Raw genomic sequence first — 25,689 nt, forward strand, 5'->3', positions numbered from 1 at the left:
CCCATTGGTGGGTCAAATATAAATATGTTCAGGGTAAATTTAATCCAACGACTGGGTTTGTCGGTTGAAAATAACCTACTGCTTGATTTTCTGAGATGTTACCTGGATAATCAAAAACTGTTGATAAACTCATACTTTGACATGTTTGGCTCTTAATGTATTGTTATGTCATCTTGAGCATTCCTAGCAGTACTATAAAAATATTGTATGATCCCTTTACTTTAAAGAAATTTGAACATCTTTGCAAGTGCATCCCTTTCCCTGTATTTACCCCATACTCCAACTATCTCTGAGATTATACTTCTGTGTAAAATCCTGATTTATCTTAAACAGGAGGGCTGGGGGTTTTCTGTGATGATAAATGTTTGGGTGTGTGGTCAGTAGCCTGATGATAATATTATTAAAACAATAACACATAGCTACAAATGGCGGTTTTTGTTTACTGGATATTAATTTAGACGACAATAACATTTAAAAGTGCTAACAAAACACAAACACATAGTATATAAATACACGGTAAATAAAAATGAACAGTTTACCAGTCAAATATCATGCGGCGCCACAAGAACTGACAGGCGGACGATGACGTAAAAGTACCGCGAGAGCGATTCGAAATTAGAGGTCTCCGTATGCTTCTCGTGGTACTTTGACGTCATCCGTCTGTCGGTTCTTGTCGCTCCACATGAAGTCGATCAAACCTATAAACTAACACACTTGATTTTGATCGATCCGAATATGAAGATTTCTTAGTGTGGGCGGCGTCGCGCAAACCGATCGGTTTATGACATCAAAGTAACGCGAGAGGAATTCAAAAGCGTTGCTCTCGCATTACGTTGACATCATAAGCAGATCAGTCTGCGCAGCGTAAAATAAATACACATTTGCGTCTGCATCAACTGAGAGAGCCAAAGCTGATCTGAGAGCGGCGTTGTGTGGGTGTTTTGTTTGCGTCATACAGGAAGAGGAAGTGAGTTTGTTTGAGATTAAAGCGTAAACTATCCATACAGAACCGTAGAAAACGATTTATTGCGCATGGACTTCATTTAAAGAAGGCAATGATGGACGATTTCTTTAGCTAATGTGAATGAGGTCTGACAGCAGACAGTCTGTCATTATTATCAGGGTAAGATTTATAATCACTACCCTGCTAGCAGTAACACATATATTACATGACAAGTTCTCGTCTTTTTCCATTTAAACACGACAGATGTGTATAATGATTATTCACTACTATTGTAATACTGCACTTGTTTACCAGTTGTGTGTCTTTTTTATACATTTTTAAATGACAGTTAAAGGTGTAGATTGGGATCACCATCTATATCATGTTGGACCACGCAGATGTGAGTTTGACCCCACTGGAGAGGGTGCGGGCTTTGACAAAGAAGGGTAGCACGGTGGATGTAAATGAAGCTGTACCCCTTCGCAGATACTTCCGCTCGGGCATGGAGATGATCCGCATGGCCCATGTGTATGCAGAGGAGGGCAATATAGAGCATGCTTTTGTCCTCTACAATAAATACATCACGTAAGCAGGACTCAGAATGCTAACCCTTTCCTTACCATTCACCCTGAGAAGTCTCAGATATTGTAAACTTTAAACAGCATCGGCAGAGATTGTGAGAGAACTGATGGAATGGCCAGTAGTCACTTTTTGCCAAATGAAGCAGAGATGTGCTCGCACTAAATCTTTTCTTTTCATTCAGTGTACATGCCTTTATATGGACTAAGAATTCTTGTCCCTAGAATTCAATTTTGCCATGGTAATTAGTTATTTAGCCAGTTAAAGGTGCAGTGTGGGATTTTTAGGAGGGTCTCTTGACAGGAATGCAATATAATCTACATATAATAATCAGTGTGTATAAAGATCTTACATAATGAACTGTATTGTTTTAATTACTGTAGAATGAGCCGTTTTTATCTACATACACAGCGGTCCCCCTTACATGGAAGTCACCATCACGTTTGTACAGTAGCCTTAAATGGACAAACTGCTCTACGGGGCGCATTTTGTCCCTGCATCGTCTCAGACGACATGTTTGTCCCGTGGCAGCTACCGTAGCTTCTCTATGCGTTTCGAAATGAAGGTTCGTTGCAATTCGCAATCCTGCTAGATGCTACTAAAAAAAACCCACATTGGACCTTTAACATAGATCTTTTCCAAAATTGCAAGAATGATTTGTTAGAAGTCGCAGTAAGAATGGGTTAAAAAAATCACTAGAAACTGCATGCCATTGTTATGCAGCAAAAAAGTGTGCAATAATGTTAAGCAATTATTTGGAAGTGAAAAGAACTAACTCAGTTTCATTATTATAGTTTACCAATTTGTTAATTTATGATTGTCAGGGCAAGTTATAATCTGAACTACTCGCAAACTGTCATGCATCTTTTTTTAATTGTTACAAAAGGTTTAACTTTCTTTTGTTTTAATCCATCAGGCTTTTTATTGAAAAGCTCCTCAAGCATCCAGATTATAAGCTTCCTAATATTCCTGAGAAGAAGGAGACTTTAAGGGTAATGTAAAGGCAGGGGCGCGGGAATCAGGGGTGCCGAGGGTGCTGCAGCACCCCCTAATTTCACAGGATTGTAAATGCAACACAAATTTTGGTTCATTTAGATTTAAATGGACACTCCACTTTTTTTGAGGGTGTGCTCATTTTCCAGCTCCCCTGGAGTTGAACATTTGATTTTTATAGTTTTGGAATCATTCAGCTGATCTCCGGTCTGGCGGTGCCACTTTTGGCATGGGTTGGCATAGTCCATTGAATCTGATTGGACCATTGGCATTGTGCTCAGGAATGACCAAAGAGTTTCAATACTTTTGCAATGATATTGCGCAGGGCCCAAAAATAGTCCCCTTGGTAACTTTCAATAGCAAGGGACTATTTTCGGGCACTACGTAATATCAGTGTACCTCCTGCAGCCATGTTACGGCAGCAAAGTCCTTGATTATTACACCAGAATGAGTATAGTCCTCACCATATCTGCTTAGAAATTCTCAACTTTTAATTTTCTGTCGGTCTTAGTACACGATTAACTACAGAAGAGTCAAGTTTAAATAGGAAAAAACTCTTTGGTCATTTTTGAGTGCGATGCTGGTGGTCTGGTCCGATTTAGTGGATTGTGCTAAGCTATGTTAAAAGTGGTACCGCAAGACCCAAATGTTTAATCAAATGTTTGGCCCTGGGGGAGCTGGAAAATGAGCCTATTTTCAAAAAAAGTGAAGTGTCCTTTGTTCATACTTGTAGTTCGGTTCCTTTGGTTGTATTGGTCTGGACCAAAAAAGAAAAAAATATATTAAGTCCTGGTTCGCTTAGCGTTCACACTGCCAGTTTTTTTAGCGAAACTAAAGATCTAACCATGCATAGGGTTAAGGTCACCACCTGATTGCTCAGCTTTGATGACGAATTTTATGCAACGCAACTCCGATCATCCACAACCACTTGAATTTTGGAGGAAATGTGCTCATTTTATGTGTATTTATTTATACGGTAGTATTATTACCAGCTCAGATCTCATGATCTAATGATTTTACTATCACTAAACATTTGAAAAACTTAAAGGTGCAGTGTGTAAATTTTAGTGATGAGGTTGGCGAATTGCAACCACTGCTCACCCCTCGCTTTTGAAACGCATAGAGAAGCTACGGTAGCCGCCACCGGACAAACATGTCATCATCGGAGACACTTAGTAAAAAAAGTTTGTCCAATAAGGGCTTCTGTAGAAACATGGCGGCACAAAATGGCTACTTTCATGTAAGGGGACCCTCTTTATATGTAGATAAAAATGTCTCATTCTAAGGTATTGAACACATAACGGTTCATTATGAAACGTTTTTAAACATCCCTGATAATATAGTTTTCTGTATTATTTTGCTTTTCTGTCAAGAGATCCTTTTAAAAATTACACCCTGCATTTTGTGTGTTTTCCCAGCATATGCTTGACAGACCAAATGTTAATGAGACGCTTTTACCTCTTTGTTGCCCCAATGTTGCCCTCTGCTCGTTTTGTTTTTGTATACACTGCTCATCCCACTGTAAAACACGTCATTATCAGGGTTGCGTCTTATGAAATCACATCCTGATTTTGGACCCTGGTCCAGTTGCGTTTACATATCAGTCTAACCGCACCACAGTTCATTTGGAAGTGGACCAAGACTCACCTTTGGGCGCACCAAAGTTTAGGAGGTAGCATCTGCATTTATGATATAATTTATTCACATTACAAAGAGTTTAAATTAACTATCATTTATTTAGAGAGAATATTAAAGATTTACAGTGGTCCGCACGTTGGTAACGTCACGTCATAGCTGGTTACGGCCATCCACACAGCAACCCCAACCTAAAACATCTTCCCGCCCCCATGTATAGATTTAAAATTTTGTGCATTTGGTAGACAGTTTTACCTAAAGCGACTTATATTGCCTTCAGTGTATAGATTTATCAATATGTGTGTTTGCTTTGAATTGATCAGCAGAATAATAAAAAACAGTAAAAGTATCATTACGGCACTTTAGTTGAAACTGTTTTGCTGTTGTTCCTCAAACAGAAGTTAAAGGAGGTGGCCTTTCCTCAAGCAGAGCTGCTCAAAAAACATTTACTCGGGATATACGAGAAAGAATATGAGGAGTATCTCAGCAAAAAGGTGAGCGATATTTCTCATATTTCTTATCTCAAGTAAGCTTTTTCATTCTTTTTCAAAGGGGACATTTCACAAGACTTTATTAAGATGTAAAATAAATCTTTGGTGTCCCCAGAGTACATATGTTAAGTGAAGTTTTAGCTCAAAATACCATATAGATAAAATTGCCACTTTGTAGGTCAAAAATGTGCCCTTTTTGGTTGCGTCCTTAAATGCAAATAAGCTGATGAAATGCAAACACTGATCACCATAATGGTGGTTTGTTGAAATTAAACCTCAATTATGCTGTCAATTAATTTCACCCAGCAGCTGAAGATGCACTTTTCATACTTTACCAACCTTATGGATCCTGTATCATGTGTTTGTTAGCGTGCAGAAACGGCAGCGATGGAGCGGGAGATGTCTCGTCAGCGAGAGCTACAAGTGGAGAGGCAGCGTGTGGCAGACATGCAGAAGAAACAGCTGGAGCAGGAGCAGTTTAGCATGTTCGAGGAGATGATACGTCAGCAGGAGCGTCAACGCGGGCGTCAGCCCGTCATTCATGAGTTCAGCACGCCAGCCTGTCCTCAGGATGAGATGCCACTCATCCCCGGTGTTCAGGGCCCACCGATGCCTTACATTTCATCACCAACTCCCCCTGAGAGTCCACAGCATCCCTCAGCCAATCACAGGGCTCCATCAGCTCCCAGCCCGGCAGCGCCTCCTACATTTGATCGTACACTCAAACCAGGTCACCTCGCCAGCAACAGTACGAATCGCTCTCAAACCTTACTGTTTTATGTTGTTTGTTTATTGGTGTTGTTGAGAATTGTTTTCTTTTTGTATTTCAGCTACATTGATAGATGGTTTACGGCAAATAGCCGTTCCCGCAGAGCTCTGCACCAAATTCCTGCGACTGGCCAATAACAACACCGTTAGAGCGGTGGAAACGTGTGGGATTCTCTGTGGGAGATTGGTAGGTGTTATGTTTGGGTTTATCGGGTCACATGATAACTATTGCATTGTGGGATAAGTTGTTCTTTTGATGACTCTGTCTTATTTGCGTATATGGAGCTTTATATCAAGTGTTTATGTGTCTGTTGCAGAACAGGAACGCTTTTACGGTGACGCACGTGATTGTGCCGAAACAGTGTGGGGGTCCAGATTACTGTGACACAGAGAATGAAGAAGAGCTGTTTCTGGTGCAGGACCAGTACAACCTCATTACCCTGGGCTGGATACATGTAAGGGAGATATACATTCAGATTCACTTCTGCCATCTCTACTAAATGATTTAACATAAAACTATAGCTCGATACGACATATGCTGTGCTCGAAATAGCCCCCATATATCCTCGCTCACTCATATGGTTTATTTGAAGGAGTGAATGAAATCCAGTGAGTGAATTTAGACGCTTGAGCTTACCATCGTCATCTTCCACCGAGAATTAATTTGGTGCAAGCATCGGTGGACGAGTAGCGTGACCTAGTAATGACAGCAGACGACTTTGGGCCGGAGTCATATGCTGTCTGGGACTGTTTTATATCCAAAACGTCAAATTTTGCCAAAAGGTGACAAGTTTGCACACCTGTACTTCTGAAATTCTGCACTGAGTTGTTAAAATAAGTATATCTACACCTTAAAATGTCTCGACACAAATGAGGTAGCAAAATTTGGCCTGATTCCTTACACTTGTCCTGGTATAGCCAGAATTTAAACTGTCTTATATACAAATACATGATTGAGATGTGGGTACTCTGAAAGGGAGGGTGTGGAACTCGGGTGTCTGTAGACCTCTCACGACTGTTTTAAACTAGTGATGCACCGATGTATCGGCCACCGATATTTATCGGCCGATTTTTTATGAATTTGAAACCATCGGCATATCGGCAATAGCATGAGAAAGGCCGATACCGATTGTTTATTAATTAACTGCATAAAGAAATCCATTATATTTAAAAAAAAACGAGTTAATGTCGTTAATAAAATAAATGCTGAATAGCAAAAACCACCTTTGAAGGTTGTCATGCTGTCTTATTATATTTGTTTTAGCTTAATTTGTGCCTCTCTTATTATGTTGGTCAGTTGAATGTTAATTAGATCCAATCCATGTTCAGTAAAATAATTTGATGCAGAAATAAACTAGCTAATAGACCAACTGTATAGTATTGTATACAAGTGTTTAATATCGGTATCGGCATCGTATCGGCCAGAAGTTTTCTGTTTAAATCGGAATCGGTATCGGCCCAAAAAAATCCTATCGGTGCATCCCTATTTTAAACACAGCTAATTATTTCTATTCGGGACAAAAAAATGAATGACTTGCGCGACTGTCACTCTCTCTCGCGACCATGGCACCACCCCTGTTGCTACAGGATCTGCCCAGACATGCGCACATCCGATTGACTTGAACGTGCACGAGGCACTCTAGGAAGAGCAAAAGTACGGCAGAGAAAGAGCATTCAGAACTCACAGTACCTGCATATCCAGTCAGCGAAGGCAAACAAGGCAAAAAAAGGAATAAACGAAGAAATCAAACGAGAGTAAATATCGCGTGACTTTTCCTCGAGTGGACGATGCGGTATTGTCTATGGAGTGTAGACCTCATCAGAGTCAACAATGCTTTCATCACGGAAACTCTTCCATGCAAAACACTGGCTTAATAGCGAGTACTAAAAGCCATCCTATTTGTTTATATTCATAGTGATAAAGGTTTGGTGTATTATTACATGTGATTCTAACATGATGTTACTACATGCACCGCGCTCCTTCCTCTCCGCTCGTCTGATGTAAATGATGGTTCTCCCAGCAGAGCCGGCTTCGCGCGTTCATGTGTTTTGGGGTCGTGGCTTTAGAAGAAACCCAGAAGGGAGGGGGTGGAGTGAATGGAAAAATGAGCTGTGTTTAAAACAGTGGTGAGAGGTCTACAGACACTCGATTTTTATACTCTCTTTTTCAGAGTACTTACATATTACTTATGTATTGGTATATAAAGACAGTTTAAACAAATTTGTAAAAAAGTTTTTTTTGGATGATTCCTGCTTATCCTGCCTTTAAATGTCTGTACGTAACAAGACTCACTCCTGAAAATGCGACGATTGAGACAGAGGATTTGTGACGTTTGTAAGGCTTTGTATTGCAGTGTTGCCAGGTCCTCGTCTTTTTGTGGCTTAGATGCCGTGTTGTGGCGCTTAACCGTTTAAGGCTTTAGTTTTTGGTGTTATTAAATTCGGAAGGTGCTGGTCTCAATATTTTGATTTTTGAGGTAAAGCATTTGGTTTTATTTTGGTTTATCAAAGATATGGCAATTCTAGTAAGCAAAAGAAAATGAACTTTTTTTTTGTGGTAAAAGTGTAGTAATCATGTTTTTGGTGTATTGATTACTATGGTTTTACTACACTAACTGTGGTTTTAGAAAACAAAAAACATGGTTATTTTGTGGTTACCATGGTTTTTGGATTGAACTGTAGTAAAACCATGGTTTATTTTCATAAGTGATACAGATTACTTATCCACCTTTGTTGGACTTTATTTCTAGTCTGGTGTGTTCGACGACTTGCTGATGTGGGAAATGTCCTAATTTTTGCTTCACCTTCTAGGCATTTTTTCAGAAGAGAGACCTGTTATGTCCATGATGCATGTTAAAATACTTTATAAACAACTAGTTGTTCGATTCTGTACACGCTATGCAGAGTTTCTGTAAATGCGGTTGTCACATACTGCATTTTGAGAGAGTTAATTGGGTAGTAGAATGAGATTGTCAGTCCCATAAAATACTGAAGTGTGTGTGTGTGTACAGAACAGGATTAAGCATTAAAAAGTGAAGTGACAACCGAATTTATATGCAGTGTGTACGAGGGCAAAAAGTCCTGTAAGTTACTCTTCCTTTTTTCCACAGACCCACCCCACACAGACCGCCTTTCTGTCCAGTGTAGACCTCCATACTCACTGCTCCTATCAGTTGATGCTCCCAGAGTCCATCGCCATCGTCTGCTCTCCAAAGTTCAATGAGTAAGTTCAGAAACAACAAAAAGAGATAAAGTAATAAAGCATGAATACTAATGGTGTGGACGTATGTGTTTCGCAGGACGGGCTACTTCAGGTTAACCGACTACGGCTTGGAGGAGATCTCAACGTGTACTCAGACAGGCTTTCATCCTCATCCTAAAGAACCTCCTTTATTTACAGTAAGTGACATTAGGGTACGCTTAAGACGGTAAATTGCGTTTGTTAAAGGCTAACGGTATGCATCTTTCATGTGGTTTGTTTCCTCAGAGTGGCAGCCACATTATAATCACAGACGGCACTGTATCAATGCTAGACCTGCGATGATCCTCTCTGGTCTTTACACAGCTGCAACTCAAAGCTGTTTTTAAGCCGGATCGCTGCTTTTCCTTACTGACTCCATTCATTGGTGATGGGATGTAAAGAGACAGACACACTAGTCTACAGAAGCACTTGTTTAACTCTATGAACACTAAAAGTCTCATACAATGTCCTGTGGGAACTCAGGAATGTAAATACCACAGGACTGGAACCCATTCATGTTTCACCTTGACCACCGTTTGAATCAAGCGTTTAGTTACCCTTGGTTTATTTGTGGCTATGAACTGTGATCTTCTTTGTTAACAAGCTGCATGGGTAAATTTTGCAGGAGTGCACCCTTCATAATATATCAGTTAAAGCCACAATATGTAAGATTTTTGTAATAAAATATCCAAAAACCACTTGCACAGTGTAATATATTTAAAGGTGCCAAAGAATGCATTGATACAATATAGCCCTTTTCACACACAAATTCCGTAAAATACACGGCATTTGGATCCTGGATTTTTCCGGAATAGTCAGATTTTATTTCATTCACACTGCCAAGTTTATCCGGCATGTGACGGTCCCGGAAAGACACGTGACCTATTGAAAGTCCCGCCCTCTCTTCTACGCAGCGTCTGAAGTTTGCATATTATATATTTTTTCTCCCTCCAAGAACCACTCGCGTGCATTTTTGTTTATGATAAGACTATAAAGGAGTGCGTGAGGCACCGTTCTAATGCTGGTGAATGATCTCAGCTTCTGAGTGGATATTTGACGAGCTCCCTGAGCTCTGCTTTAATACAGTTTTCAGACATTTCTCATCGTGATTGTTTATGTGCATTTAAAACCCGCATTTTGAGGAGCTGAACGACTTGGGATGATGCGCGGGTATTTTCGTTTATTATAGCTCAAATGAGCACGTGACGCGATATTCTTTTATGCTGCTGAATGATCTCCGTTTCAACGCAGTAAGTAATGAGCTAACTTACCTGATATCTGCTTTAGTCCAGTTTGCTGACATTTCTCGTTGTGAATGTTGTAAATCCCTCATTTTAAAGAGTTGAACCAACTTCATGTTGCCATGACACGCGCGTCACTACAGCACGTGCGTCATTGTTTATGCGTCTCATTTATCATTTCCTGATTACTGTGTCAATCTAGTTTGCAACATTTCTCGTGATTAATGTTTATATGCATGTTATCTCGTTGTAAGGAGCTGAACCATTACTTGTGTTGTGATGATGACGCGCGCGTCCTCACTTCGACACGCCCATTACGGCATTCTTGCGGCTTCTTGTTCACACAGAGGGGTTACCCGCGTATCTTACTAGGTCCTCTTTCCGGCAACGATCCCAGAAGATTAACGGAACGAGTTTTTGTTCACACAGACGCTTGTCTGGCAATTTTACGGGTATTTTCTGGGACCAGAGGTCTGTGTGAATGAGGTTTATGTTACATGGTTCTCTGATACATAGACGTTATGTATACCAGAATAACACTGAATGTGACATTACAGTCGTTATTGAGTGCAAAAATTATCCATAGACGGTTTTACATTGCCATTTACAACCCTAGGATTTGTCCCTAGAATTAAATGGTCTAATATAACCTTATTTGAAAGGGTGATGAATAATAATATTGAGCTCTGCTCTGATTGGCTGTTTCTCAGAGCGGCTCATTTCAGTAGCTCTGTGTGTGAACAGGCCTTATGTTTGAGCCTGTATCAGATAAAGATACAGATTTTGAGGAATAATCAATTGTTTGGAGATGTTTTTAAGTGGTAAGTTTGTGTTTTTTCAGTATGGACCTGCAAAACGTAACTGTAACGTCAATAGTAAAACTTCAGCCTTAACACTAGCATATAGCATTAACTAGCATATAGTGCTAACTAAGCAGTCACAACTTTGTTTTTATAATTGTAACAACATAATTTAATTTTGGGGGCATACATGTAATGTCAGTCAGTGTTATGCTGCATACACACAAAACGTGAAGCATCGTATTCCTCGCTCTAGATTACTCGCAGGTATTTATTTCGTGTCATGCAAATTTTAACGTGAGTTGGATATATTCAGCCGCGTTTGAGGCAAATAGCACGCTTTTTCGCCACCCAGTTTGCATCATTCGCATCGCCCCGTGCCAGTTTGTATGTATTTGCGGCTTTTCATTGACTTTGTATGTAATCTACTCACGCAAATCGTTGAATTCGTGTTTGCGGCGCGCACCCCATCATGTTGAGGTTGGCCTGTTTTTGATCTTTTGCATGCACAAGGTTTACATAATAAGGAGGAAAAAATTGTGTTTGAGGCTCACGATATGTCATTACTATGTACAGAACTATTATTATTCATCTATTCCTTCCTAGGTAACAGCACCTTTAATGCAATGTTTACATTATCCCAAAAGTTGCCAAGGATTTGTAAATCCAGAAAAAATCCTATTTTAAATAATGGCTTGTCTCCCTTGTAATTGTCACCCTTTTAGTGACTTAATATCCATGCCATCCTCTGTTTCTGGTTGTAGAAACGATGGCAATCTCCCATCGTTCCACTCTCCTTCATATCCTCATTAAGCTTCCTTTGTAAGGGGACGATCACACCAAACTTGTTTAAAACCCCCGTAAATGCAAGGTGCGCCACGTGGCTTTTTATATTGCTAGGCAATCACAGAGGCAGCTGTCCTGTCAATTAAATAGTGAAGCGTGATCGCTCTTTTGCTGTTTACTGTCTTGCTAGCAGAAACTTTAAAAATAGGCCGCTTGCTCTGACCTCGATCATGGGTGAGAGGTGCACAGACATGCAGGAAACAGTGAGTGACTGCAGTCTCCGAATGTTCCCAGCAATTGTAAACTTCTGTCAGCACAACGGAAGGCCTGCCTGTCCCTCATTCGAGCGGACAATGAAAAAACTTACACTTTTCCTTTCAGAGCGCTCCTTTACAACCGCGTGGCGTAGGAGGTGGTTAAAACACAAGGCCTTTGATGCAGCTTAAACAGCCCATAGAAAACTCACTGCCCATAGAAAACCATTCAAAAAAGATGCCTGCCACTGCCATAAACGCGTTCTGTGCGATCGGCCCCTTATTGTGTAATAGCGACCTCTAGTGGTGAAAATCCTACATACTGTGGCTTTATTATGCTGCGTTTACACCAGACGCGGTAGAGGCGGCAAGCACGAGTGATTTCAATGTTAAGTCAATGTGAAGACGCGTTGATGCGCGTCTGGAGGTCCCGTGTTTCCGCCAGACGCGCAAATGGTGTGAATTGAGCATTGTGCGCACGAATGGTGCTTTTTGTGCATTTTGCGTTTGATGCGAATTTGCGGCTGGAATTTCGCGCCGCGTTAACCAATCAGGAGCCCGCTTGCTGCTGTGGCGGCAGCCCCGTCCGCAGTCACTCATTCAACCTGAAGGAACGCTTGTCCGTGAGCAGTCACCCAGAGCTATATGACAAGTTCTTATTTCTATAGAGACAGGAATAAAAAGGACCTCGCTTGGAAGATTGTCAGTGAGGACATTGGGGAACATGGTAAGTTGTAAATACACATTTAACTATTGAGTCACGTGACGTTTATCGACCCGCACCACTTATTTTCCCCCTATAGTAAGGTGACCAAATACAAACTCTATATAAATGCACAATCAACATCAGCCATCTTACAAACAGACAACCGCATACACTTGCCCCTCCCACAAGAATCGGATTTTGCCTCTGACGCACGTCAAATTCTTGCTTTTTCCGCGCGTCTACTTCGCTCTTGACGCGCGAATGCATTCAAACTGTTCAAGCGGCAAACTAGACGCGATATTGACGCCTCAAACGCGGTTGGTGTAAACGCAGCATTATGAAGAAAAAGTTAACTGGTCATTTGGAAAACAAGCACTGTGACAAATAGCAGGCCTTATTAATTACTTTATTAATATGCTACTGACTCTTGTTAGCACAATAAATGTAAAAATATTAAGAACCATTCTGAAAGAGCAAGCTAACAACATCAGTTGTACACATGAAACCTTAAAGAAGGAAACACTAAATCATAAATTAACATAAACAAAGAAAACCAACTACTACGATTGACAGTATTTGGAGATTTGAGAGATGATTTCTAAGATTCAATTTAACATGTGCAGTTCAATAAGCAGCAATCAGTTCATACCTAAACAAAACTCATCATTCAGTGCTGTTTAAATTCATGAGTAGAAAAACGATGTCTCCAAACCATCAAAAACCCATAAATGAATGTCCTCTGCCGTCCAAACACGCTTCTCTCACATCAGAATTTATCTGGTACACTTCACGACAGTCGTCTGACGTCAGGCGCTGGTGTTTTAACACTCGATTATGTGTGGGTCACATCAGCCCAACCAATCCAGGTCTTCATCACTTTCATCACCGAATAGAGGAGCAGGAGGGGGCTGTCCTTTTAAACTCTGAATATCGCACAAAAGCGTACGAATCATTACACCTATAATCATGCATATTGACCAATCACATAGAGAGTACAAACTGTTGGTTGTCAGTCCAGCCTTAAGCACTACAACACCCATTGCATTAAATGTTTACATAAAAAGTATATTGGGGAACTTGTCTGATTTGAAGGTTATTTAGGGCTTTACGATTAAAGAAGTTAGTCATTAATAAGGTTAATTTTCCCATTTGTGTAAGGTAGTGATTTAAACATAAAAAAAGGGTGAATGGGAGTTTATGTGTGCTCACCAGCTCCTCCTCCTCTTCATCAGCAGGCGCAGCAGCTTTGAGTTGGGGAGGGACTGGGCTCTGGAAAAATGGTTCCTCGCCATTTTCCTCTTGTACCCTCTCAGGTGAACTGAGAGAATAGCAGGATGAGCACAGATTGGACGAGACGAGGAAACAAGACGGTAATTGAGCAAATAGAGGGGCATGCAGGTTATAGTAGGGATGTGCAAACATGACAGAGATTATGGGTGGTGTTAGTTGATCTACTTAAATTTTTATGTACACTGTTATTTAATGAAGTTAAGGCCTCTTAGGTTTATTTTTGGATTAACCAACAAATAAAATATGTTTTTTTTATGGGGAAGTGCAATAATGTGACATTCAACACACAAAATCAATGACACAATCATTGGTGTCCTTGTGCAGAAGGTCCTAAAAAAATGTTCATTGGGAACGTCTGACTGACTGCAAAAAATATCTTTTTTCACACATAAGAAACTGATTCATTACAAAAATTTCCTTTAAAAGTTAGAAAAGTTTGAAAACGTTTGTACTAATCACACAGTTAAAGCGATACTTTAGCCAAATATTAAAACTTCCTCATGATTTACTGATAGCGCCATTACCGAAAGGCGAAAGCTAGTTATTGCCATTTTTAACGTTTGAAATATGGATATTTTTCTTACAAAATCACATCTATTACCCACAGAAGACCTTTATTAACCCATTGGAGCTGTGTGGATTACTTCTGTGAAGGATGAATGGACTTTTTGGGCTTTAAAGTCAAAAGTTGTTCACTGATCCCTGTTTTCTACCATTATGAAGCTTGGAAGAGCAAAGACATTTACTAAAATAACTCCAAATGTGTTCCTCTGAAAGATGATGGATGTGTGTATATCAGTTACCTCAGTTTCGCTCTGTTTAAGGGTGAGTACATCATGAGGTAATTTTGATATTTGACTGGAGTATCCCTTTAAAGCACCTTAACATCATAATGAATTAGCACCTACCTGGAGAGCTGTGCAGATGTATTAGTAGAGTCATCTTGTGGAGCGTTAGGGGGAGGAGGTGGTGGATTTTTAGGAGGTCCGCATGGTGACGTTTCTGGTTCAACTAAAGGCTCATCAATTACCTTTACTTCCTGTGTAGTAGTGATGTCCTCTGGTGGTTCTGTGGTCACTTCCTGTTCGGATGTGATGTCATTTTCAGTGTGTTCCTGTTGTGGGGTCTCATGTGTAGCACTTTGAATGTCGGACTCTGACACGGTCTGATCTGACAAGTTCCCTTCTGTGCTAACATTAACCTTCACTTCCTTCTCTTCTACAATTTCCTCTGTACCTTCTTCCTTGACAACTTCCTGTTCACTCTCGTCTTCTCCTTCGATTTCTTTCGTTTCTTCTTCTGTTGCCTTTTCCTCAGTTTGTGGCTGTAAATCTTCATCCTGTCCTGCAGAATCTCGGCTCTTCTCCTCTTCCTCATTCCTGCCGTTTATATGCACCTTTTGCCCAGGCTGAGCCTCAGTCTCCTCCTCCATCTCCTTATCTTCTTCTTTGTCACTGTGTTCGGATGAAGATCTCTCATTGCCAGAAAGGAGCTGCAGTGTGACATTCTTGATTGAAAAAATAAATAAATGCACATTAAATATGTGTTTAAAATGAATATGAGCTTTATTATGTGTGATATGGAGGCAGACCTTGATAGTGCTGACCAGCACTCGGAGTACAACACTTCCTGTGTAGGTTTCATTCAGATCAAATTCACTTCTCAGAGACTGGAAAACACCGTTCATCACTCGCTTCACCTGTAAAAAAAAAAAAGTGAATAAATTCAGGAACATGGATAGTTGCAATCCTGGATGATTTAGCCCTCCGAGGCTGTATTTAAAATGTCTCCTTTTTGGGGTCGGAAATTAAGTTTGGCATCGGGCCTAAAAAGAAACAGCCACTAGATGTCGGCCACTGCATGGTCAAAGGATTATTTAACAAAATGAATACATTAAAAATTGGCGTTATTGTTTGATTTGCAGCTTATTGCATGGTTTAAACAAGACTATTGTTTTAACATAAACTACCTGCTCAAACATTATGGTCATATTAAAACATTTCTGTTCTAACTAGATTGACTGGTCACGGATTGTGGAACAAAAGATTATGCGTGTCATTGAATAAATAATACAAACAATCACAGGTGTGAAGACACCAGTCAATGTCCTGTCCCAAAGTCTGATATTATTGGTGGTGGGCCACCAAAAAAACAATTATTAAGTTGAGAGAATTGCATGAGAAAGAAAAAATTAAAATCATTGAGATTAATGAGGATTACTAATACATTTTATATTGATAATAGATTTCCATACTAAAAAGTTTCTTATACAAAATGTGCTATTATTAAAGGGACACTCCACTTTTTTGAAAATATGCTCTTTTTCCAGCTCCCCCAGAGTGAAACACTCGATTTTTATCGTTTTGGAATCCATTCAGATGATCTACGGGTCTGGCTGTACCACTTTTAGCATAGCTTAGCATAATCCATTGAATCTGATTAGACCATTAGCATCACGCTCAAAAATAACGTGAATATAAAGAGTTTCAATATTTTTCCTATTTAAAACTTGATTCTTCTGTAGTTACATCGTGTACAAAGAAGACGGAAAATTAAAATTTGCAATTTTCTAGGCCTATATGGCTAGGAACTATACTCTCATTCTGGCATAATAATCAAGGACTTTGCTGCCGAAACATGGCTGCAGGAGGCGCAATGATATTACGCACTGCCCGAAAATAGTCCCTTTGGTAACTTTCAATAGAGTGTCCTTTTAAATGTGCCATTTTTTTTTAAAGTAATATAATATGTCATGATATGGGTAAATTTTTTGAAGGGCTAATCATCTTATTGAATATTTAAAGGAATAGTCCATTTTCTTAAAAGAAAAATCCAGATAATCCACGCACCACCATGTCATCCAAAATGTCTTTCTTTGTTCAGTCGAGAAGAAACCACGTTTCTTGAGGAAAACACTGCAGGACAATTGTTGACAAGAAAAATAAAAAATATGCACTTTTAAACCACAACTTTTCGTCTAGATCCGGTCGTGATGCGTCAGTGTGACCCCACGCAATACGTCATGACATCAAGAGGTCACAGAGGACGAACACGAAACTCCGCCCCAGTGTTTACAAGTGTGTTGAAAGAGGACCGTTACGACGTTGTTGTATGTCAACTGATACTAATGAATGTCTTTGTGTCAGTTTATTGTTTACAATGGTCCGCAAATGTGGGTTTTATATATGTAACACGTGACCTCCCTACGTCACTACGCATTTACGTTAGGTCGCGCTGGACCGGACCTAGACGAAAAGTTGTGGTTTAAAAGTGCATTTTTTTTTTTTGTCAAAAATGACAATCGTTTCGCTAGATAAGACCCTTATGCTTCGTTTGGGATTGTTTATAGTCCTTTGAGGCTCCGTTGAAAAAACTGTTGCGTGTTGAGTATTGAATGTTGGGCTCTATTGAAGTCCATTAAAAATGAGAAAAATCCTGCAATGTTTTCCTCAAAAAACATAATTTCTTCTCGACTGAACAAAGAAAGACATCAACATTTTGGATGACATGGTGGTGAGTAAATTATCTGGATTTTTCTTTTAAGAAAATGGACTAATCCTTTAAGCATTCTATTGATGTATGGTTTATGATACAATATTTGGCTGAGATACAACTACTTGAAAATCTGGAATCTGAGGGTGCAAACAATCAAAATATTAAAAAAAAATCGCCTTTAAAGTTGTCCAAATGAAGTCCTTAGCAACACATATTACTACACTGTAAAAAATACTTTGCTGCCTTAAAAAAATTGTGTTGAATCAACTCGGATTTACAAGTCATTTCAACTTAATATTATTTATCTTGACTAGAGATGAGTTGTTATAACTACAGGTGAGTTGTTATAACTTATAAAATTAAGTTGACTTTTAGACAACTCATCTCTATTAACATGACAAAAAATGTTAAGGCAGCAAAGTATTTTTTACAGTGTAATATTTACGGTAGTAAATGTACACACTATCTTCAAGAACATGATCTTTACTTAATATCCTAATCATTTAAACTTTATTCAAAGCACAATAAAATATTCATTTTAAAAACTGTAATACCCCATTTTATTAATGAATATATCTACAATATAGCACAGTCATGGATGCATAAAATGTAGTGTACTGTGCAGTTGTAGGATCTCCAGGATCTCACCTCTTCTGTTGTGTCCATCTGCGGTCGCCGCTCTGCCAGTTTACTTTCAAGTTGAGAAACTCGAGCCTCACCCTGCTGCCTCAGAAACGCTGCTCTCTGTTCTAATGCAGAACACTGAAACACACACAAAAACACAATAGACTTTTACATTCACTCTGTATGTTTGACAGAGACCCTTTTAGACAACACAATCTAAAAAAATCAAACACACTTAAAATAAAACATGTGAACAGGAGCTATTAATGTTGTAGTGCTAACTACATCAGACCTTCTAACAAACCTGCATCGCTACGCAGTTACTATTTGCCATGCCAAAAGAGTAACCAATCATAACCAAGGTCACTCAACCAATTAAGCTGTTGTGTAAGCTGTTGTGTTTACCCACACAGTAATGAAGAAAATGCATAGACTGAATTGTTTTGGATTGAAGTGTAGTTGCTAAACAAAACAAAGACTTGATAAAAGAACAAAAAGTAAATAATGACCCTGATGTAAAAATACATTTGAAGTTTAAAAATAAAAAGGAAGCATCACCTTCTCTCTCAAGGCCTGTAACTCTTCTCCCTGGTCCTGATGCTGCTCTGATTCACGTGACTGTTTGAGTGTGTTAAACTATAAACAGCAGATGAAGAAGAGTGCTAGTTATGTCCGTTTTAGGATGGTAAGCAAACAAATAAAATACAGATAGAAATAATGACATTTGAAATAATACAATTTTACATTACTTTGAAAACTTATAGTTATTATGATAACTATAACGTTAACTGTAACGATAACTATATTAGCGTCCACATCACCAAATGATAAAAATACACTGAATATGTAAATATGCTGTTCGTGTTGCATACGCACAACCGGCGCAACGTCATAGAATGACTCTGAACAGGTTCACGCCCACTTTTGGGAAAAAAAAAGACTAGACCTCCCATTGACTTCCATACAAAATAGCGGAACAAAGCAACGGTCGTACACAGTCGGCAGGCCCAAACAACCTAAGAAATCACTCAGATCAAACATGTTGAGTAATTATCTGTCCACCCTGCCTGCCATACAGCGCGAAAGATACATTAACACATTTAATTTGGTCATAATAAAAACATGTCCCTTTCATTCTCCCAGTGTCAAATTTGTGTAACAACGCTCCCTATTGGCCAGAGGTGTCTTACCCGGACATTTACTCGTACCTCATCGAGTCAACAGGGATGACAGTAAATGATTTTACTTCGTATTTGAAAGTTACTTCGTATTTATGTCTTTATATTAAGAGTACTGATTGCACTTTTCCGTCCAGCCATACAACTAGCCTTAGTGATTTTCCAGCAATCATAGCGTTAACGTTACACAAATTTGACGCTGGGAGAATGAACGGGACATGTTTTTATATTGACCAAATTAAATGTGTTAATGTATCTTTCCCGCTCTATGGCAGGCAGGGTGGACAGATAATTCCTCAACATGTTTAATCTGAGTGATTTCATAAGTTATTTACGCATGCCGGCTGTGTAAAAACGCTGCCCCGTTCCGCTACCTTGAATGGAAGCCAACGGAAGGTCCGGTCTATTTTCCCCCAAAAAGGGGTGGTGACGAAATTTACAGTCAAGTTCCCGGATGTGCCGGTAGTCCGTACTTACACAGCGGGTAACCAGCAGATGTCCTCAACACGCTGTGTTTCGCATTAACTCTAAACCGTGAATCTAATAGTTTGTGTAATCTCTTACCTTTTGGCGTAGTTAAAGTAGTAGAATAAAAAGCATTACGTAGTCACTTTCACAGCAACTGCATCAGTGCTAAATACCTGAGGTAATTTTATGTTATAGACCTGATTTATGTTATAGCAATGAGCTTCACTGTCATTTTTAAGTGCGCATGAACTTGAAGTTCAAATAGATTTGATTGGCTGTCAATGGTTTAACGTTCATCAAGTGGGGGGAAAAATCGCTCAGAAAGCGATCCCAACGATATCGTTCAACGGTATCTTTATCATTGTAAGTGTGGTGTGAACTCCGCTATTCCCTTTAATATAAAACAATTTTTAAAACTATATTTTTTTTAGTTATCTTTATAATGTGAACAGCCCTTAAGAGTTGGATTCTTCATGTTAAACATAGGGTGTCAAAAAGCAGTTGCATGTATGACGGAGTATTTTTGTGCTGAATGCACTTTGCCAGAGTTCGAACATGAAAGATTCATACGTTACAATCTTGCACTATTTCTTTTATGGACAATTTAAGTGCAGGAAGTACAGTGGAAGTCCTTATATGGGCACTTCACACAGAATAGCACAACCGGCGCACCTCAATGTCTCTGAACAGGTTCACGCCCACTTTTGGGGAAAACAAACTAGAGTTCCCATTGACTTCAATACAAAATAGCGGAACAAAGCAACGTTCGCACACACCCGGCAGGCGTAAATAACTTAAGAAATCATCAGGAATAGACAACCATGTTTATTAGAATAGGCTGTTCCAATAATTTTGTCTATATAGTGTACATCTGGATGGGTGTGTTATTGCTGTGGGTGTGTGAATATTTGTGTGTACCTTCTCCTGTAGTTGTGTAAGTTTGACCTGCAGTGTGTCTCTGTGCTCTGTCAGTTCAGTTATTTCTCTCCTCTGTTGTTCACGTGCTGTTGCCAAAGTCTGATCACACTTCATCTGCCACTCCTGCTCCAGCTCGGCCTGCATCTGAGCCATCTACTCACAAATGAAAACAAAACACACGCACATGCAAACACAACACAAACACAGACACAAACAGTTGAAAAATATTTAGAGTGACATGTATTAAGAAATAAGTTATATATTTACAATGAATGTACAAAATATCTTCATGTCTTGACCCATACAATGTATTGTTGGCTAATGCTTCAAATATACCCATGCAACTTATGGTTTTGTGGTCAAGGGTCACAAATATTACTTTCGTCCTGTAAAATGACATAAACCAACAGGAGATCTAGTGTTTTGGTTACCAGTAATCTGCATTACACTTACCTGTTCAGCTGCAGCGTGGTCAGTACAGGTTCTGGCTTTACGTAATTGGTTCCTGAGGTTGTCCATCTCATGCTGGCTCACCCTCCTCACCTCTTCTAGTTCTTCATCACAGCGCTGTCTCTCGGCCTGCCACTTTCTCTTCCTATCAGATAGAGTCTGAAACGAATGCAAAACAAATGCAGATGTCTAAATGACGACTCGGTCGTACGGTCTCTCCCATACAGACAGAAGTGTGCCCTCACTCTTTCTAAACTGTCCTTCTCTGTCTTCATGTCCTGTAGCTCTTCTTCCAAACCGTTGAGTTTGAGCTCGGTTTCTTTCCGTTTCTGCTTCTCCGTCTTGTATTGGCTTTGCACTCTTTCTGCTGTTTCTTTAAGCTCTGAAACACACAGAGATATACCATGCTTCCAACCAGACACCATGTGATAATTTTCCACTGTTAAATAACTTTCCTGGCTTTACTGAAAGGGAAAATGGTACATGAAGAAAAAGCCTATAGTGAATCAGAGGCTGAATCTGTCAAAACCAGTTTTTTTTCTTATGCGACACATTAACATGATTTGTGAGTCCTGTTGGATTGTTTTGATCTGCAATTTGACCACAATGGAGAGCTGTTTAATATATATGTATAGGCATTTGAATAGAGCCACGTATACGGACACAATGCCTCTCCTTCTTCTTCTTCTTCATTAGATAATTCATCTCCCAAGGGCTCACGTGTCCATCGAATGAACACTTCGGGATCTTGCAGGAAGTAGTAGGTCATTCGGATACTTTTCGCCTACTGTTTTTTGAATATTATACATTTTAACATACTACTCGCCTCACCTACTATATAGTATAAAAGTAAGCGGTTTCAGAAGCAGCAATTGTTTTGCGTCCTCTAGTTATATTTTTTTATTCTTGACGTCATGAGCCTTAAAGTGCCTGTGAACCGGAAGTTGTGATCGACTAAAGACACTAACTTAACACTAAACTCTGATAACACATAAGATTAAGGGAGTATATGTCAACCGTGAGCATGTTTTTTATCATAAAACCCCTTCGAAGAATCGGTGGCAGGCACTTATTCTGACATGACACATGATGCAGATAAGTTTACATGACGCACCGCACACATATTTTGAAATGACGAGCCACGCACATTACGGGCTACATATATGTTGTGATGACCTTTGCATCGTCCGACCTCAAAAGAAGAAGTCACCGGCCGCCACTGCACATAGAAAATTACTTGCACATATAAATAGTTTCTAGGGTTGCATACCGATTAATCGCAACAAATCATTTGCAGAATAAACGTTTTTGTTTACATCCTATATGTTTAAACTGTTAAGCGTCGCCGTCCCGAATATGGGACACCTAAGTTTGCATTAATATTGTTGATGTCAATTTTAATCTATCACTACAAACTATATATTGTTGGAAAGGTCTAAGCCTCCAGAATAGACATTTTAACAGTGTTTTATCAAATAAATTATGTAGGGAGAGTAATTGATTCATTTATGAAGAGCGTGTGCCTCAAAACATTTATTATAAAACGGCTCGTTCTGGTTCTTCATTCTGATTGGTTGAAACGCGTTCTAAGCCGTGATAAAATACACCGGTAACCTCACGGTTCAGACCACATTACATAAGTATCACTGCGCCACTGTTGCTGCGTACTGATTTATGAGAATAAACACAACAGTCTTTAATCATATTTTTAATTTGTCTACAATTGCACAATTAATGGCGATATGCAGATAAATGTCAATAAATATTGTTGAGTCATCTCGTCGATAGAGAAAACGTTGTCTGAGGATTTTATAACTCAAGTTCATACGTCCGCTATTATCCACTGGGTGGCGATCTTTCCCAACTTAAACACTGACGCATTCACTGAAAACACAGTGTAGTATTGTTCATGGCTCTGAATTTGATCTCTTACTAAAGTTCTTCACAAAAATGGAATTATCTCCGCTTTTAAAACAAAAAATTGAGAGGTGATAAGAGAACAAATAAAGGTAGGATGAAAGTTTTTTTGTTTGTATTTGTTTGAAAGCCGATGGTCTGTTCTTCATTTGATATTTTATGTTTTTCTGCAAGGCATTAAACTAAAACTGGGTGGCAACTTAAAAAAAAAACGCTGACGGGGAAAGAGTTCAGCATGCTTCCAGGCATATTTGATCATCACTTCAACACTTGCATCTAATTTATACATTAATATAACTGTTAATGTATAAATTAGATGAATGGTGATTTATTACATAAACACCACGGTCTTAAATCATATTTTCATTGTGTCTTTGCTGCGTCTGTGTTGGTTGGGAACTGCGCTCTGTTTCAGTCACACTTGATTCTGAGGAACTACTTTGTTTGGCGGAAGAGTAATATTTGTACTAATATAATTACAATTTATTTGGGTTTTATTTTATAAAATCCCGCTAACGTTATGCATATGAAGTAACCGTTTTATAAACGCAATAAACCCCTCGAAGCGTTGGGTTACCAGTGCATTTTATAACAGCTAAGGGGGTTTAGGCACTCCGCTTCGCGTCGTGCCTAACAACGCCCCTTAGCTGTTATAAAATGCACTGGTAACCCACTGCTTCTCTGGGTTTATTGCTTTATTTTCTGCTATATGTCACTGTCCCACCAGCAGGACGCCGTTATCTAATCACGACAAACTGTATATTGTTTGAAAGCTCCAAGAGTGTAGATTTAACTCAATAGGGTGGGGTGACGCTTAAAAGGTTAATAATTACGTATATATAAATACACACACATGCATATATAATTTTAAGAAAAAAATAGATGTATATAATAATTAAGTATTCATATTTAAATATATATATATTATTTATATATACACAAGTAAATATTTCTTAAATATATACATGCACACGTGTGTATTTATATATGCATAATTATTATACACAATACACACACATATATGATGTAAACAAATAGTTGGTATTAATTGTTACGCAGCCATAATTGTTTATAATAAACACGCAATATTACATAAAAAATAAGAATTGTCAGTTTTAATTTTATTGGGACTTTAATATGAAGTGCTGCTCACCCTGTAGCTGTGCCTCTAGAGTTGTGATCTGTGTACTGTGTTGCTGGCTGTCCTGCAGGGCTGAATTCAGCTTGGTTTGCAGAACCGCAGCCTTTTGTTGCTGGGAACTCAACTCCAGCTGCAGCTCGGACACACGTGCTGTGGATGAAGCCAACTCCTCGCTTAACCGCACCTTTCGGAGAGAGAGACAAAGTGTCTACAATAAAGCATCTTATTTACAGCAGATTCAGTGATGTTAAAACAGGATTTCTCAGATGAAATGAAGATGGGACTGGAATGAAAATATGGGAGTAAATGCGGTGGTGAATATAAAGCCGAGTACCCCTGCTTAGAGCTGAATGCTTATTGGTTAGGGAGTGTGCCCTGTTAAAAGGAGAAGTAAGGGTATACTCACATTATACTTAAGTAGACCGTACCAGAGTACGATTGTCCCCTGCGCAGATCGATTGGCGTATGAGGCATTTAGGCAACACTAGAGTCACTGAAGAGCAGACCGCTCCATATATGCTTTAAAATCTATCTTGGGGTTCTTTATCATCAGAAAACCGATTGATCTGTGCAGCACGTATGATGTCAACCACATCTCCGTTATCTGTGGTCGTTTAGGATTCGGTGACAGACAGCTGTATGTTTTTGTGATGCACATATCAGAGTGTTTTACAGAAACAACTGAAGTTTCGCACCGCGTGCCCCGCCCCTGAATCAAGTGAGCCATACCCTAGGCCACCTCTGCAAAACGTACCCATGTACGCTTAAGCATACCGCACCCTTAAACAGTACGGAGCGATCACACTAGCCAAACGAACTGCGCTTTGGGGTCAAACGTATTCGGGAACAGTATGGTTTACATAATGTGAGTACAACCTGAATCACAGAGAAATGGGGAGATGATAAATTGAATTAAATAAAAGTGTGAAGACTACAAAAAACTGAATGAGGCGAGATGGCACGTTCGCTCACCTGATCCCAGCCTGATTCCTGTGGCAGTGCATGCTGGGAAACGAGAGCAATCACTACTTAGGGCTCTCAGCCAATCAGAATTAAAATTAATAAATCAGAGAAGAGACATCTGTGAAATCCAGGCTAAAGTCTTATAATCGAATAAAAACGTTATCTCACTCACTCATTGATTTTACTTTAATTTCATCTTACTCAGTCAATATTCAAGATATAAAGGTTATATTTTCACAGGATTTTCTTGTAAAAAAATAAAAATGACTTTAGCTGGGTTTTCATAGGCAGGGTCACATGTAGCTTAGCAGGAAATAAAGTGTTAACAGTAAAGAGATTTTAGGAGTATCAACATCAGTAGCCTTTCTTCTTCAAGGATATAATTAATGAAGATAAAAAATGTTAACATATCATTCAATGACAAAAAAAACAACAACAAAAATGACTTCAAAGTGTTTGAATTGTTGAAAGATATTTGATTGAATAATGTGAAACATTTCAGAGTGAGATGGAAAATATTTGTGCTGTATCATATAACAAAATAAAACAAAATGGGCCATCTTACCCAACATTATATTTCAGTATATTTTAAGTTCATGAGTGTATCACAAACATGAAACTCTATTGGAATTAAGAGTTTAATAGCCAGCAAATCAGCTGTCTAGCTTTAATAACCGCATCATTGCTGGTGTGATCGTACTGTACCTTGTCTTGTTCTGCCTGCAGTATTCGGGCCTGAGTTTGTTCACTGCTGTTTTTCAATGTGTCATTTCTCTGCTCCATCAGCAGGTTACTCTGCTCCATGTAC

At 39.2% G+C, this 25,689-nt stretch overlaps 2 protein-coding genes across 6 annotated transcripts in view; one reads left to right on the forward strand and one right to left on the reverse strand.

Annotated features, from left to right (window-relative positions):
* Positions 1–865: 865 nt before the first annotated feature.
* Positions 866–9,224, forward strand: stambpb (STAM binding protein b). 3 transcript variants are annotated; one of them, XM_073867586.1, is made up of 10 exons: positions 866–967; positions 1,293–1,528; positions 2,439–2,514; positions 4,549–4,644; positions 5,011–5,389; positions 5,472–5,596; positions 5,727–5,864; positions 8,520–8,632; positions 8,709–8,808; positions 8,897–9,224. In XM_073867586.1, the coding sequence occupies exons 2-10, from the start codon at positions 1,326–1,328 to the stop codon at positions 8,951–8,953; spliced, it is 1,287 nt and encodes a 428-aa protein (XP_073723687.1). In that variant the 5' UTR covers positions 866–967; positions 1,293–1,325; the 3' UTR covers positions 8,954–9,224. The 3 variants fall into 3 exon arrangements, with proteins under 3 accessions (XP_073723687.1, XP_055023757.1, XP_055023758.1); XM_055167782.2 differs by having other exon boundaries at positions 916–1,123; XM_055167783.2 differs by lacking the exons at positions 866–967; positions 2,439–2,514 and having other exon boundaries at positions 1,389–1,528.
* A 3,603-nt stretch (positions 9,225–12,827) lies between these two features.
* The window catches only part of fkbp15b (FKBP prolyl isomerase family member 15b), a 32,779-nt gene continuing 19,917 nt past the window's right edge, over positions 12,828–25,689 (reverse strand). The window contains exons 19-30 of one of the 3 annotated variants that reach the window (XM_073867588.1): positions 25,587–25,689; positions 24,891–24,923; positions 23,931–24,102; positions 21,106–21,242; positions 20,864–21,019; positions 20,411–20,563; positions 18,405–18,482; positions 17,871–17,984; positions 15,319–15,426; positions 14,636–15,234; positions 13,647–13,755; positions 12,828–13,360 (exon numbers count right to left, since the gene is read on the reverse strand). In XM_073867588.1, coding sequence (XP_073723689.1) covers positions 13,286–13,360; positions 13,647–13,755; positions 14,636–15,234; positions 15,319–15,426; positions 17,871–17,984; positions 18,405–18,482; positions 20,411–20,563; positions 20,864–21,019; positions 21,106–21,242; positions 23,931–24,102; positions 24,891–24,923; positions 25,587–25,689 — 1,837 coding nt within the window. In that variant the 3' untranslated portion in view covers positions 12,828–13,285. The remainder of the gene's footprint in view (positions 13,361–13,646; positions 13,756–14,635; positions 15,235–15,318; positions 15,427–17,870; positions 17,985–18,404; positions 18,483–20,410; positions 20,564–20,863; positions 21,020–21,105; positions 21,243–23,930; positions 24,103–24,890; positions 24,924–25,586) is intronic. The other 2 variants (XM_073867589.1, XM_073867590.1) reach the window with 2 other exon arrangements.

The sequence above is a fragment of the Misgurnus anguillicaudatus genome, chromosome 5, assembly GCF_027580225.2.
Source record: "Misgurnus anguillicaudatus chromosome 5, ASM2758022v2, whole genome shotgun sequence".
Classification (NCBI taxonomy): domain Eukaryota; kingdom Metazoa; phylum Chordata; class Actinopteri; order Cypriniformes; family Cobitidae; genus Misgurnus; species Misgurnus anguillicaudatus.

Coding starts and splice junctions, on each gene's coding strand:
- stambpb (XM_073867586.1), top strand. CDS start 1,326: ATGTTGGACCACGCAGATGTGAGTTTGACCCCACTGGAGAGGGTGCGG. Junction 1,529..2,438: donor CTCTACAATAAATACATCAC/GTAAGCAGGACT, acceptor TTAATCCATCAG/GCTTTTTATTGAAAAGCTCC. Junction 2,515..4,548: donor AGAAGAAGGAGACTTTAAGG/GTAATGTAAAGG, acceptor TTCCTCAAACAG/AAGTTAAAGGAGGTGGCCTT.